Source organism: Onychostoma macrolepis, chromosome 02 (genome assembly GCF_012432095.1).
Source record: "Onychostoma macrolepis isolate SWU-2019 chromosome 02, ASM1243209v1, whole genome shotgun sequence".
Classification (NCBI taxonomy): Eukaryota; Metazoa; Chordata; class Actinopteri; order Cypriniformes; family Cyprinidae; genus Onychostoma; species Onychostoma macrolepis.
Window position 1 is genome coordinate 126,836 of NC_081156.1, and position 15,564 is coordinate 142,399.

Sequence of the window (15,564 nt, forward strand, 5' to 3'; positions counted from 1 at the left end):
TCGTCATCGGATGCAGCCCGGAACATATCCCAGTCGACGTAATCAAAACAGTCCTGTAACATAGAGTCCGATTGGTCCGACCAAAGCTGAATCATCCTGAGGGTGGGTGTTTCCCGTTTCAACTTCTGCCTGTAAGCAGGCAGGAGCAGAACAGAAGAGTGATCTGATTTGCCTAGAGGTGGGCGGGGGAGGGACTTGTAGGCATTCCGGAAGGGGGAGTAACAGTGGTCTAGAGTCCGTTCTCCACGTGTTGCATGATATGTGCTGGAAGAATTTTGGTGCGATCCTCCTAAGATCGGCTTTGTTGAAATCCCCGGTTATAATAAACGCTGCGTCAGGGTGCACAGTCTCCTGTCTGCATAAATGCCCGTACAGTTCCTTGAGTGCTACATCTGTGTCGGCTTGAGGGGGATGTAAACAGCTGTAATGATGACCGCTGTAAATTCCCTCGGTAACCAAAATAGCCGGCACAGAAGCGGGAGGTATTCCAGGTCAGGAGAACAAAGAGATTGTATAGGATGTGCGTTCTTCCGATCACACCAAGAATTGTTGATCATGAAGCATACACCTCCTCCTTTGCTTTTCCCAGAGAGATCCGGTATTCTATCCGCGCGATGCATGGAGAAACCCGTGGGTTCGATGGCAAAGTCTGGTACCTCTCGAGAGATCCAGGTTTCTGTTAGGCAAATAATGGAGCAATCCCTGATCTCACGCTGGAAAGAAATCCGTGCTCTCAGTTCACAGAGTTTATTGTCCAGGGACTGGACGTTAGCTAGTAGGATACTTGGTAGCGGTGGTCGGTCTGCTCGGCGTCTTAATCTGATGAGAACGCCGGCTCTCTTTCCTCTCCTCCGGCTCCGTTTTCGACGTCGCGGTAGGGCGGCCCAAACAAAGGGCTCCGCAGTGTTGTTTGTAAACAACGGGTCGGTGTTGAGGAATTTAAAGTCCGGTTTGCGGTGAGTAACTGTAGAACCGATTTCCAGAAGTGTTTGTTTGTTGTAAACAATTAGGCAGACAACATCCAGAACAAGAAACATCCAAATTACGTACAAAACAAACAAAAAGCTGCCAGTTTGGCTCGGAGCTTGCAACACAGCTGCCATACTCGGTGCCATACTTCACCGTTCCTGGCTGGTGAAGTGATCTTCCAACCCCGATCCAGAATGCTGATTCCCTGACAGTTTTCAAACAACAGCTCATCTCTAAAACTTATCTCTTTTGTCACTATTTGACTTCATCCTAAAAATAAATAAATGTTTTCTTTTCTTTAATCTCTCCCTTTCTAGCTTGTACTTATTTGAACAATGCTTGAAACTTGGTATTACAAGCACTTCCTGTGTCTATTTGCCCATTTAAGATGAATCGCTTGATGTATTCCCCAATTGACCTATCGGTAAACCCCTCCCCTCGAGTGCACACTAGCCAATGGCAGTCGAGTGTCAGTTGCACGGGGAGCGGAACTCTGAGGTTTTCGGTAATCTTTAGGTTTCAGCATCATGGAGAAACATTGGAAGATCCGAAGCTTGCATCGATTTTATGGGGTTTATGCTTCAAAAATGGAGAACCGATGTGCCTGGGGTACTTGTAACACTGATTCCAGGTATCCTGAGAGGATAGGCAATATAATTTATTTTATTACATTTCCAGAATTCAAACAAAACAGAGCAAAATGTTCCTAAGTATTCACCCCAATACAAATGAAGACGACAACTTTCATTTTCTGGTTGTCATACACTCATTAAGTTACAATTTTCATCTGCTCAAGCAGAACGTTAATGTTATCTTGTTCTTTAGCAAGGTATCTCTGGCTAAAACTAGCTAACGTTAAAGCTAGTGAGTCCATGCTAATGGACAAACCTAAATAGCGGACTGTTCTCGCGTCTTGTACAGTGTAGGAGGTCAAAAACACCTAAACGAAGGTTGACATTTCAGTGCCTCTCCATATTAAACTGGTTAAATGTACATTAATTTAATCGTACCCTGCCATACATGAACAGTGTTGATCCAAGATCGTGATGACCGACTGTAATATGAGACTTCTCCCGCTTGCATTGTGATCTGAGTTACCCACCGTATTTATTTTTAAATATTTTATAAATCCCTCCATGAAATATTTAATTCCCATTTGGTGGCCTTCTGTGTCCAAAATTGTGCAGAAACATCGTGGGACAAGGTTTTCACACTGCAGCTGTCATTGAAAGACAGTGAGCAACTCCGTTTGTCTGTCCGAGGGAGCAACAGTAACTAAGGGGGACGGGGCTTATCGATAGGTCAATTGTAAGGCGCTTTGAATAAGTGTCTACTAAATGAATAAATGTAAACGTAAAAAGTGGTTTCTAAGCGGGCCTTCTCACTTTTGATTTCAGTTTCTTTATTTAAAAATGAAGCTCAAGCCAAAGCAGCCTCAGCTTCCTCAGCTTCCTCATGTGCCTTAGCTGCCATAGTGGGAAATTGCTGAGGACCTAGTGGAGCGGTTTGACCTTGTTGAATGAGAAGACTTGGCTGAACTGGAGGCAACAGACCATACTATTTGCTCTGAATGCTCCATATTCATTGGCTGACTTTGAAGTCGCTGGTAGGTGTGATGAGCTTGAGGTATCCACCTCAACCAAGGAACCTTACTGTTCTCCTGCTTGCATGGGCATCATCACTCACAATCCAGCACGGACATCCATTGTCTTGCTGATAGCTCCCTTTTCACTGTACTGGCCTCAATGAAGCCTCATTCAGTTATCAAGTTAAATGCCTTCACACAATTATTCCCGGAACCACAAGGTGATGTTGAGAGTGTAACTTTATCACATGAATGAAATGAAATGGAAGTGAAAATGAAGTGACGTGTGGCTAAGTATGTTGACCCATTCTTGGAATTTGTGCTCTGCATTTAACCCATCCAAGTGCACAGACACAGTAGTGAACACACCCAGAGCAGTGGGCAGTCATATTGCTGCGGCGCCTGAGGAGCAGTTGGGGGTTTGGTGACTTGCTCAAGGGTCTCACCTCAGTCATGGTATTGTGGGTGGAAGAGCGCGCTGAACATTCACTCCCCCCAGCTACAATCCCTGCCCTTTGGGATACAAGTCTGACTCTCTAACCATTAGGCCACGACTGCCTACATGAATGGTGTGAAAAGGGAATGCCTTATTAATAGCTTTGAACGAATGATGTCTTTGGATTAATGAATGCCCATAACATGAACAATCTCTGTCTGATTTAGTCTCTGTGATGACATCACTAATTGTATAGTCTTTTACTGGTGAGGTCACTTTCTACTTTCTTGCTATACCTAATATGACCACCAGAAGTCGCTTGGCTACATGATGACACACCTGGCAATGCCAGGACAAGTACACAATGGGTGGGTGAAATCAGAAAGGACTAATTGGGCCTTCCTAGTCACCTTATGTTCATACATTTGTGAGATTTTATTTTATAGATCATTAAAAACATCCTGGTGTCATGAGATATTTAGAGTAGGTCTGCACGATATTGGAAAAAACTCACATTGTGATATTTTGTATTTCTGCAATATACACTGAACAAAATTATAAATGCAAGACTTTTGTTTTTGCCCCCATTTTTCATGAGCTGAACTCAAAGATCTAAGGCTTTTTCTATGTACCCAAGGCCTTTTTCTCTGGGGGACCAGGCCTGGGGAACTAGGAGAAATATCTGGCTTAATACATTTCTTGTCCTATGACTCCATCTAGTTGTCAACCTGATCATTACAGCCTTCATCTGTGAGCTAAACTGTCTTTCACTTACAGTTTTTCATTTTCTGTAACTCCTCTGAGCATTTTAAATTTATGAAACTAAGCAGGTTTCCTAAGAATGACTTTTGAAGAGTTTGGATAATGCACTTTAAAGATTAAAGAAAATGACTGTTATCTTTTTTTTACTGTTACTTTTTTTTTTAGAACCAAAACAGTCACATCCATGAGATGTATATTCAAATGAATGTCTTTTCATAGGTCAGTATCAAATGAGTGTCAAAATATTATTTGCAGCACAAAAATTGGTCCCACTTTATATTAGGTGGCCTTAACTACTATGTACTTACATTTCAATTAATCATTTGGTACAATGCACTTATTGTGTACATGTTTTTACATTGTACTTATATTTTTAAAAATACCTATGTAATTACATCTGTAATTTCTGTAACTACATTTATAATTACACTGTTGACCCATCCCTTACACCTTAACCCACACTTAAACATACCCATGCCACCAAACCTGTCCCTAACCTTACCCGTATCCCACCTCAATAGCAGCAATAGTGTTTTGCAATACAGTATGAACACAATAAGTACATTGTACTTATTTTTTGATGTAAGTACATAGTAGTTAAGGGCACCTAATATAAAGCGTGACCCAAAAATGTATAAGGCCATGCGTATTTATCTTTAAATCTTTTTATGTTGTAATTAACATAATTATTAACCCAATTATATAAAATTTATTTTTTTAAACTAGCAGAAAAGGATAAGGCCTAAGGGATTTCTTAAGCTGTAATGTAGGCAAAATCACAGGGATATAAGTGAATAGATCTTTAAACCATGAAGAGTTTAAATGTTAAATGGTCTCTCTCTCTCGCTCTCTCTCTCAACCACCCCCACACTCAACACACACACACCCCCACGCACACAGAGGTAGAATGAGATCAGATGCCATATGTATGTATGCATGTGTGTGTGTGTGTATATATATATATATATATATATTATAATTTTAATTTTTTTTGTTATCAATAGAGCATTGTAAATTCACGAAACTAATCATGTTTCCTCAGAATTACTTGCTCTCCATAAGTAAAACTTTTTGAAGAGTTTGGATAATGCACTTTAAATATATAAGTAAGTTTCTATTATCAATATGTCATTTTAATAAATTGCCATGGCAACACCGTTCAAGAGATCCAAAATCCGTTCACAATTTAGCATCTTCAGTATCTTGGTATCATATTGACACAGTTTGGTGTGAACTACGTGTTTCTGCTTGGAGTATGAATTAATTTAAAATCTGATTCCCTGATTTCCCCCACTTATCACAAAAGGTGGGACTATAGAGAGCCAGCAGCCATGGCAACAGTATTTAAGATGTCAATAATCCCCTCACAGTTTTGCATCTGCTGTGTTTTGACATTATTCTGATGAAGTTTGAAGTAAATCGAGTAAAAATAAGACACTGAATTCAAAGCATTTTGAAAATTACACACTTCCTGCTGCCAGTTGGTGGCGCTATAACTTTCGGTCATAGTGGTCTATGACATGCAGTGCAAAGTTGCTCGGCTCAATGAGATCTATATGTGTACCGAGTTTCATATGTATACGTGCAAATATGTATAAGATATGCAGCAAATTTTCTGACTGTGTTCAAGGGGGCGCCATATAGTCCCAGTGTCACGCCCGGTTCCCAGCCTCTGTGGCGTCCTAATGGCCGCAGATTCCAACGTGTGCCAATTTTCAAGAGTTTTTGAGCAGGTTAAGGCCCCCCAAAGTCCCCTGATAGTCAAGGGGAAAAAAGATCAATAGGGCCTTGCACCTTAGTGGCTTGGGCCTAATAATAATAATTCTTAGAAGAACAATAGGGCCCTGTGCCTTAGTGGCTTGGGCCTAATAATAATAATAATAATAATAATAATAATAATAAACTGAGCAATTCCAGGAGGGTCCTTGCACCTCCTGTGCTTGGGCCCTAATAATAATCCTTAGGGGATCAATAAAAAATAAAAAGTGGCACCTATTGCATCTGCAGGCAACAATAATGGGCAATTACACTAGGGCTGCAACTAACGATTATTTTAATAATCGATTAATCTGTCGATTATTTTTTCGATTAATCGATGAATCGGATTTAAAAAAAAAGAAAAAAGAAAAGCATTCATTTCCAACCCTTTATTCAAAAACAGAACTAAAATCTTTAGAAAGTGCACCAACATGTTGCTCCTTGAACATCCCTGAGCTGTTATAATAATAATAAAATAAAATAAAAATGGACTAACACAAAAAACATACACATGTATGCTTTACATCTGCCAAATATATAGACTTTTTGGGGTGCAAAAATTAAATAATTTAACAACACTGCGTCGTTAGCGTTGGTATTGTATCAGACACTTGCACTTAACATTATATGAAAATCAAGCTCAAATGGAGTTAACAATGTTTTTGACCAGAGAATGACGGAGATGGAGTGTTTTGTCTGTCATTAGAACGGCTGTAACTGTTATCTGAAGCAGCAAGTGCATTATGCTTTCATCAACTTTTACAGGTTATATAACTTTGATTGTAGCTATATGGGCGCTTAGTTTTTTCTTGTTGTTTAATACACTTGGCCAAAATCTCAAATTAAGCGCTTATGCACATAATGCACAGGATATTTAAAACGTATATAGACAGCAAATAACTAATTCTTCTCCACTCTTCAAACACACAAAAACATTATCCTTTACTGACATAGTGTTTGAGTAAAGAAAACGCTGTACTATTCAAACACCAATTATTTATTCACCCTTGCATTGCGAAAAAGCAGAGATCTCATCTTCTCCAGGCTGTGCGCGCGTCAATCTGAACGGAGGCGGGTGAAGTTACGAGGTCTCGCTGAGAGCTCGATGATCCAATGGCGTTACGAAGTTTTACTGACAAGTTATTTTAATGCTTATCATTGGTTTACTATTTTTAAAACTCTCTGATTTAAAATAATAAAAACGAATTATAAGCGACTCAAGTTTGGATAATTTTTCACAGCACCTGACTGGGCTAGGGTATGGCAACTGCCATACTCTGCCATACGCAAACGCCGCCCCTGCTCCCACACCTTGATGACTTGGGTCGCACGGATTTCTCTGCCTCCGCCATGTATCTTTCCTCTACCTCCGCTCGTTTTTTTTTTTTTTTTTTTTATGAGGCGCCAAACTCTGCTACCATCCGTGCGCGAGAGAGACCGAGTGTGTTCACTCCGCTCCGCGCTCAACTAGTTTTTTTTTTTTTTTTTTTAATAATCAAACGTCTCCGCGTCGCGCGACACAACGAATGGATTATGAAATTCGTTGCCAACGCTTTTAGTAATCGATTTTTATCGATTTAATCGATTCGTTGTTGCAGCCCTAAATTACACAGTCACTACAGCCGGTACAGTAGGTTTTCTTAAAGAAGCATTAAGGTTCAGAGCACACAATATTCAGCAAGATATGGGAAAACAGACAAGCTAAGCTCTCAAATGCAATCTCCTCTCCACAACTCTGACGAGGAATAGACCTTTTTCCTGAATAACCAATGAGCGGCGGCGCCATGATGGATTCTAACTTCCGTTTGGGTGCTCTGTTGTCCATAGAAATCCATTAAAACGGGGTAAAAAAAAAAGATAGACTGAATTGAAACTTTTTCAATATAACTACATATAAAAATGTACGGAGGGTTGCTGTGCTGTTGTTGGCTGCCACAGTAATGGCAGTAAGCTAAGGAATTCCTTTAAAGTACTTGTTTTGCGTATCAGAAAATCTGTCTTGTCAGGCACTGTGTATATGGCTTGCAGCGCTTAAGTTAAAATACTGAGTGTGAAATATGTTAAAATAATGTTTGCTCTTATCATTCTGTGTACAAAATCCCATGAACTTCACCCTGATTGGGAGCTGTATGTGCACTCATCTGTTTTCAATGCAGCTTAACCTCGCGTCGCTTCAAGTCATCTTCCCACTCATTGAACTATAACTGTCCTTTACTGCAAAAAGATGGTCATTGCGACACTGTAAAGTGATGAAACAATGGCGCCACATGACTTTTTTAAAATGACTTTCATAGGTTTCACATTATATTATCGCTCTGAAAATATGTAAATGTGACTAGAAACCGGAAATGTAAAGTTTGTTTAACTATAAAATAACGTGTCACAGCGTTTTTCCAGCTGAGACGCTTTGGTTGCTATAAGGAATATCCACGGCAGTAATGTATTACTAGTATCTCGTTTTGAAGAATATTACTGAATATAAAAATGCAGTAACCGGTAATATTAACTACTTTGTTGTTCAGTTGTTGTACAAGTCGGATGATTGGTCATTGTGGTATTTGTCCTGCCCCTCCTCCATTGATTGGACGGCTGGGTAAAAAGTGACAGTGACAAGCACTGCATTCTACCCAAAGTTAAACCGGAGCTAAACAGTTAATCAACTCTCAGCTACAAAAAAAAATGTTGTGATTGCATTGTCTGATGTTTTTCTAATCGGGGGAGACTTCCGCGTTCAGAAAAAGGTCTATAGGTGACACCAATTAAGCTCTCGCGAGAAGACCGGGAGGAACAGAGGAAAACATGCAAAAACTACACTTTTGCTTATTCATGAAACATCCGGAAATATAGGAGTAAATTCTGAGTAATTTGCACGTAAAACGCTTCATAAAATTGCGCTTTGTAAATGTCCGATTTTATAGTTAAACATGCATATGTTAATAAATTCAAATCATTCGTAAATAGTGCGCCCATGCACGGTTGTACACAATTAACATAAAACCCACCTATGAATTACAGCTACGCAAATTGCGTGTCCAGGAACGCAGTGGAATATTCTGGTCTACTTTCTCAGGTTTGGCTCCAGGATATTGCATAAATGCAAAAAAGACTAATAGGCCATATGGCTAACAATAAATATTCAATAATGTGTCACAGCGTTTTTCCAGCTGAGACGCTTTGGTTGCTATAAGGAATATCCACGGCAGTAACGTATTACTAGTATCTCGTTTTGAAGAATATTACTGAATATAAAAATGCAGTAACCGGTAATATTAACTTCTCTGTTGTTCAGTTGTTGTACAAGTCGGATGATTGGTCATTGTGGTATATGTCCCGCCCCTCCTCCATTGATTGGACGGCTGGGTAAAAAGTGGGTAACTGCATTCTACCCAAAGCTAAACCGGAGCTAAACAGTTAATCAACTCTCAGCTACAAAAAAAAAAAATGTTGTGATTGCATTGTCTGATGTTTTTCGTCAGCCAAAACTTGACTGCACGTACCTTTTTAATGTCATTTTGCCTCACATGCACTTCAGTTGAAATGCCAGTGAAAACAGCAAATGCTCTAAGCTCTAGAAATTTAGCTGACTGCAAATAAGATTGAAGCAGTAGCAAACTTTAGCATGCATTCATGTCTTGTTCATCACTTTTCATCAGTAGATCGTGTTTGTCCTAAACAGCCACACGCCTGAAACAAAATAAACTACAAATAAATAAATAAAATAAACTGCCAAACTGTTATTAAACTAACTACTATTAAAAAAAAAATACAACTACATCGGAATCAGGAACTTTTACGTCTCACTAAATATTGTGATAACACGTTAATGTGATATGATATTGCTTCTACATTAAATTAAATTAATATAAAATTGCTTATTACTAGAATATTAGCCATTTATTAGAAGTAATTAAGCACGTTAATGCCTTATTCTACATCTGTAATCCTACCCAATACCTAAAATTAACAGCTATCTTACTAACTATTAATAAGCAGCAAATTAGGAATTTATTGAGGGAAAAGTCGTAGTTAATAGTGAATAAGTGTTCCCTATTCTAAAGTGTTACCAAGGGTATATTTTTAACATAACTAAATGAACTTATCAAAAATTATGATTGTCTCGAAAAAGGCCTCTAACACTGGCTTGCTCTGTTCTTTTTCTATTCTATTCTTTTATTTATTATATAATTTATATTAAAAAAAAATTTTTTTAACTTGCTACGTGTACTGCGTTAGGCTAACTGAGACTTGTCATTGCACTTGCATATTGCTCTTTTGTTGATTTTAATTGCTTCCATTGTCCTCATTTATAATAGCTTTGAATAAGTGTCTGCTCTAAATGACTAAATGTAATCTTCAATCACTTTCGTGCTAGTCAACCGGATTTTAAACTTGAAGCCTGAAAAAGGCTGATGAGTGCTATAATGTAATGTGGTATGATGTCACTTTTACATTTAAATGAAACGCATATAAAAGGTTATTCTAACATAAAATTAAATGAACCAAAAATTATGAATACGTTCAATCTTCAGTCATTTGTCAATCGTGCTACTCCAGATTTCAAATTTGAATGAAGCTCACACAATCCCATGCCCATCAACAGTAAGTTATTATAAAAACGCCTGAGCTACAGTAACAACACCTCCTTTTTGCAAGCAGTTCTATGGGCTGCCATAAACTCACAACCAGAAGAAAAGTGTTTCTTTAGCAACAAATCAACATATTAGAATGATTTCTAAAGGATTATGCAACACTTAAAAACAGCTTTGCCATTACACAAATAAATTCCTTTTTAAAATATATTCAAATTAAAAAGTTGCTAATTGTGTTAATGTTTCACAATATTTCAGTTTGTATTGTATTTTGAGCATAAGAGACTTCTTTCAAAAACATTTGAAAATTTAATTATTCCATGCTTTTGTACATTCAATTAAAGGAAGTGACAGAATATAAAATGGAAAATAGCTGTTAGCAATCACATTTATATGGCTTTAATTTTTTTCTTTTTTTTTTTTTTCTTTTTTTCCCTTAGCCCTTGTCACAACACGATCTGTCAAACATGGAAGTGCATTCAACACTTCTGGACCAAGTTCAGAAAGAGCTATGCAAAGGACTGGAAAGGTAAGTCATTTGTTTGAAAGGGTATACAATATGCTCACTTAAGACAATAAAATCAATAGTTCTTATTCATGACCGTTGTAAATGAAAATACTTTCACATTAATTTTACTTTTAAAAGTAAGTATTTACTGGTGCCAATAGCCTCGTGGGCAGCGCATCGACATATAAACGCCATTGCGATTCAGGCGTCCCGAGTTCGGGTCCTGGCTCTTGTCACCTTTTTCACCCCTGACGAGTTTGCACCCCTGTTTGTGTTCTTTGCTGAATTCAAGGGCTTCACATTGGATCTTACAGTGCTGTTTAGTGGTCGTGTGACCGAGACTTTTAATAGAGAGTAAACGCATCTGCTCTAGTAAGCTTGCGCTGTGCTGCTATTTGAACTTTGAGCCAAGTGGATAAACAGTCCACGTGGTGTGGTTCAAATGAGGCGCACTGTTTCACTCCGCTTTTGTCGCGTAAACATTATTTTGAACATTCTTCAAACCCTTATAATTTTATCAAGAAAATATATCACGATAATTATCATTATCATCCAGCCCTATCTGTCTTTTTTAATTTTTTTTTTCTTCTTGGTCTTTGGAATAATGTGCATCACTGATGAATTATGCACAATAACATCAAGAACATGTATTATAAGTAAATGGGGTGAATATTAACTTCATGTTAATACATCTCACTTTGGAGAAAAATAAGGTTATAGAATGACTTTCTTTATTTCGATGTGTATAATTGTACATGCATGTTGTGATTTCAGGTTGTATTCATTTTTGAGCAAAAGCACTCCAGGGCTGCATCAGGCTTCCTTAAATGTCTCCCCAACAAGAATTTTGCAATGTTCTCTCCTGTGGACCATCGGATTCCGAGAGTTAATGTGCCTCTAGCAGACTGTCCTGCAGACTTTGTCTCCAGACCTGGAGACTATGAAAACATACTCTTTATCTGCCGAATAACACACTGGCCAGCAGACAACAACTTTGCTGAAGGGTGAGATCTGGGTTACCGGTGTATATATAGGGTATACATTAGCAATCATCCTTCATAAAAGCATTTATCAAAGTTGTTTTCTCTGGTTCTAGGCGGCTTGCAAAAACATTAGGGCAAGCAGGTGAAATAGAGCCAGAAACTGAAGGCATCATGACTGAATATGATGTTGACTTCTCAGAGTTTTCAGAGGAGGTCTTGAATTGTCTTCCCCAAGATCTGCCATGGAGCATCCCTGCTCATGAGCTCTCTAGAAGAAGAGATCTCAGGTAACCTACTACCCTGTCCCAACTCTTCAACGCTCCATGTTAAACTATACATTTTTTTGTGCTTCATGACTCAATTTAATTTTTACAGAAATATAGGTGCATCCAAAACAATTAGAATATGGTAAATATTTTGATGATTAGAGCTTACAGCTCATGAAAGTCAAAAATCCAGTATCTCGAAGTATTAGAATATTTACATTTTGAGTTTCATTAAACGACCATCCCTACAGTATAAATTCCGGGTATCTCTTGTTCTTTGAAACCACAATAATGGGGAAGACTGCTGACTTAGCAACGGTCCAAAAGACAATCAATGACACCCTCCACAAAGAGGGTAAGTCACAGAAGGTCATTACTCAAATGGGTGGCTGTTCACAGAGTGCTGTATCAAAGCATAAGAAATTGGGTAGGATAAGGTGCACAAGCAACAGGGATGACCGCTTGAGAATACTGTCAAGCAAAGCCAATTCAAACACTTGAGCTTCACAAGGAGTGGACTGAAGCTGGAATCAGTGCATCAAGAGTCACCACGCTCAGAAATCTTCAGGAAAAGGGCTACCAAGCCACTTCTGAAACAGAAACAACATCAGAATTATCTTACCTGGGCTAAGGAGAAAAAGAACTGGACTTCTGCTAAGTGGTCCAAAGTCCTCTTTTCAGATAAAAGTAAATTTTTGCATTTCATTTGGAAATCAAGGTCTGGAGTCTGGAGGAAGACTGGAGAGGCACAGAATCAGAATCAGAATTTGCTTTATTGCCAGGTATGTTTGCACATACGAGGAATTTGTTTTAGTGACAGTAGCTCCACAGTGCGACAGAATGACAGTGACCAGGACACGGATAATAAAAAAGTAATGTACAGATATACAAAATGGACAATATGCAAAATAGCACAAACACAATAAACAAAATAGACAATTCGGTATGTACAGGTATGTTAGGTGCAAATTTGAAATGTAATAAGTATGTGTTAAATAAAAAATAGGAAGTATGATGGTGTTGTGTGTTTCATGTTTACTGTTAAGAGTTCAAATGTTCATGAGATGGATTGCCTGAGGGAAGAAACTGTTCCTATGTCTGGTGGATCTGGTGCTCAGAGCTCGGTAGCGTCGACCAGATGGTAACAGTTCAAAGAGGGGGTGTGCTGGATGTGAGGGATCCAGAGTGATTTTACCAGCCCTTTTGCTCACACTGGATGAGTACAGTTCTTGGAGAGTGGGTAGGGTTGTACCAATGATTTGCTCAGCAGTCCGGACTACCCTCTGTAGTCTTCTGAGGTCGGATTTGGTAGCAGAGCTGAACCAGACAGTTAATAAAGTGCAGAGGACTGATTCAATGATGGCAGAGTAGAACTGTTTCAGCAGCTCCTGTGGCAGGTTGAACTTCCTCAGCTGGTGAAGGAAGTACAACCTCTTCTGGGCCTTTTTGACAATAGTCAATGTGAATGTCCTACTTCAGGTCCTGAGAGATGGTGCTGCCCAGGAATCTGAATGACTCAACTGCAGTCACAGTGCTGTTCATGGGGGGTTTCTCCTGAAGTCCACAATCATCTCCACAGTTTTGAGCGTGTTGAGCTCCAGGTTAAGTCAAGTCACTTTTATTTATATAGCGCTTTTAACAATACAGATTGTGTCAAAGCACTTAACGGTATCAAATTGGAGGATATAGTGTCAGTAATGCTTAATGATAAGTTTAAACACTCAATTTTCAGTTAAAGGCATTTCATTATTGAATTCAGAGATGTCATTGTCTAGCTCAGTTTAGTTTAAATAGTATCTGTGCAATCAAATTGACGATAATCGCTAGAAATTAATTGTGTCCCCAACTGAGCAAGCCAGAGGCGACTACACCAGACAGCCAGCTCCTTAACCTCCTGTCTGTAAGCAGACTCGTCACCGTCCTGGATGAGGCTGATCAGTGTGGTGTCATCTGCAAACTTCAGGAGCTTGACAGAGGTGTCTTTTAGATGTGCAGACATTGGTGTACAGGGAGAAGAGCAGTGGGGAGAGAACGCAGCCCTGAGGAGCTCCAGTGCTCCAGTCAGTTTGGGTAGGAGGAGGTTTGGAATGATATTGTTAAAGGTAGAGCTGAAGTCCACAAACAGGATCCTCACAATAAGTCCCTGGTTTGTCCAGGTGTTGCAGTATGTAATGCAGTCCCATGTTGACTACATCATCCACAGACCTGTTTGCTCTGTAAGCAAACTGCAGGGGGTCAAGTGATGTCCTTCAGATAAGCCAAAACCAGTTTTTCAAATGACTTCATGACCACAGACGTTAGAGCCACAGATCTGTAGTCGTTAAGTCCTGTTATATTGGGTTTCTTTGGGGACGGGGATGATGGTGGAGTGTTTGAAGCATGAGGGGACTTCACACAGCTCTAGTGATCTGTTGAAGATCTTTGTGAAGATGGGGGGGCCAGCTGGTCAGCACAGGATTTCAGACAGGCTGGTGTCACACCGTCTGGGCCTGGTGCCTTCCTTCTCTTGTTCTTTTTGAAGACCTGGCGCACGTCATCTTCTCTGATCTGCAGTGCAGGTGTGGGGGAGAGGGGGGTTGCAGGAGGTGTGAATGGTGTTTTTTTTTTTTTTTTTCAAACCTGCAGTAGAACTCATTCAGATTCTCTGCCAGTTGTTGATTCTCCACAGTGCTGGGGGATGGTGTCTTGTAACTGGTGATGACTTTCAGACCTTTCCACACTGAAGCCGTGTCACTGGAAGAGAATTGGATCCTTAGCTTATCGGAATAATTCCTCTTTGCCACTCTGATCTCCTTTTCCAGTGTGTATTTGGCCTGTTTATACAAGACTCTGTCCCCATTCCTGTAAGCATCTTCTTGGGCCTGACTGAGCTGTCTGAGTGTAGCAGTGAACCGTGGTTTGTCGTTATTATAAGTTAGATGAGTCCTGGTAGGAATGCACATATCCTCACAGAAACTGATAAAAGAGGTTACCGTCACTGTGAGCTCATCCAGATCGTTTGCAGCAGCTTCAAAAGCACTCCAGTCAGTAAGGTCGAGACAGGCTTGTAAAACCCGCTCCTGTCTCATTAGTCCATCTCTTTACTGTCTCATTAGTCCATCTCTTTACAGTCCTTAATACAGGTTTAGCTGATTTCAGTTTCTGCCTGTAGGTCGCAATAAGATGAACCAAACTGTGATCAGAGAGTCCTAAAGCTGCCCGTGGGACAGAGTGATATGCATCCTTTATTGCTGTGTAACAGTGATCCAGTATATTACTGTCTCTGGTGGGACATGTGATGTGCTGTCTGTATTTTGGCAGTTCGCGGGAGAGATTTGCTTTATTAAAGTCCCCTAGAATGATTAAAACAGAGTCCGGGTGTTTTTGTTCTGTGTCTGTGATCAGATCAGCGAGTTTCTGTAAAGCTGAGCTCACGTGCGCTTGCGGAGGAATGTAAATACTCACGAGAATGAACGAGCAGAACTCCCGCGGTGAATAGAAAGGTTTACAGTTGATGAAAAGTGTTTCTAGATCTGTACAGCACATCTTTTAACACTGTTACATCTGTAAACCACCTTTCATTGATGTAGAAGCATGTCCCGCTGCCGCGCGATTTCCCCGTTGATTCTGCGTCGCGATCTGCTCTGATCAGCTGGAAGTTAGGAAGATAAAGCACGTTGTCTGGAATGGCGCCATTCAGCCAGGTTTCCATGAAACACAGAGCAGCAG

The 15,564-nt window shown here is 39.8% G+C and overlaps 1 protein-coding gene across 3 annotated transcripts in view; it reads left to right on the plus strand.

Moving 5' to 3' along the window:
- The window catches only part of dis3l2 (DIS3 like 3'-5' exoribonuclease 2), a 163,866-nt gene that overhangs the window by 89,684 nt on the left and 58,618 nt on the right, over positions 1-15,564 (plus strand). For all 3 annotated transcript variants that reach the window (XM_058755132.1, XM_058755140.1, XM_058755150.1), the window contains 3 exons: positions 10,540-10,628; positions 11,382-11,611; positions 11,704-11,877. In XM_058755132.1, the coding sequence (XP_058611115.1) occupies positions 10,540-10,628; positions 11,382-11,611; positions 11,704-11,877 (493 nt within the window). The remainder of the gene's footprint in view (positions 1-10,539; positions 10,629-11,381; positions 11,612-11,703; positions 11,878-15,564) is intronic.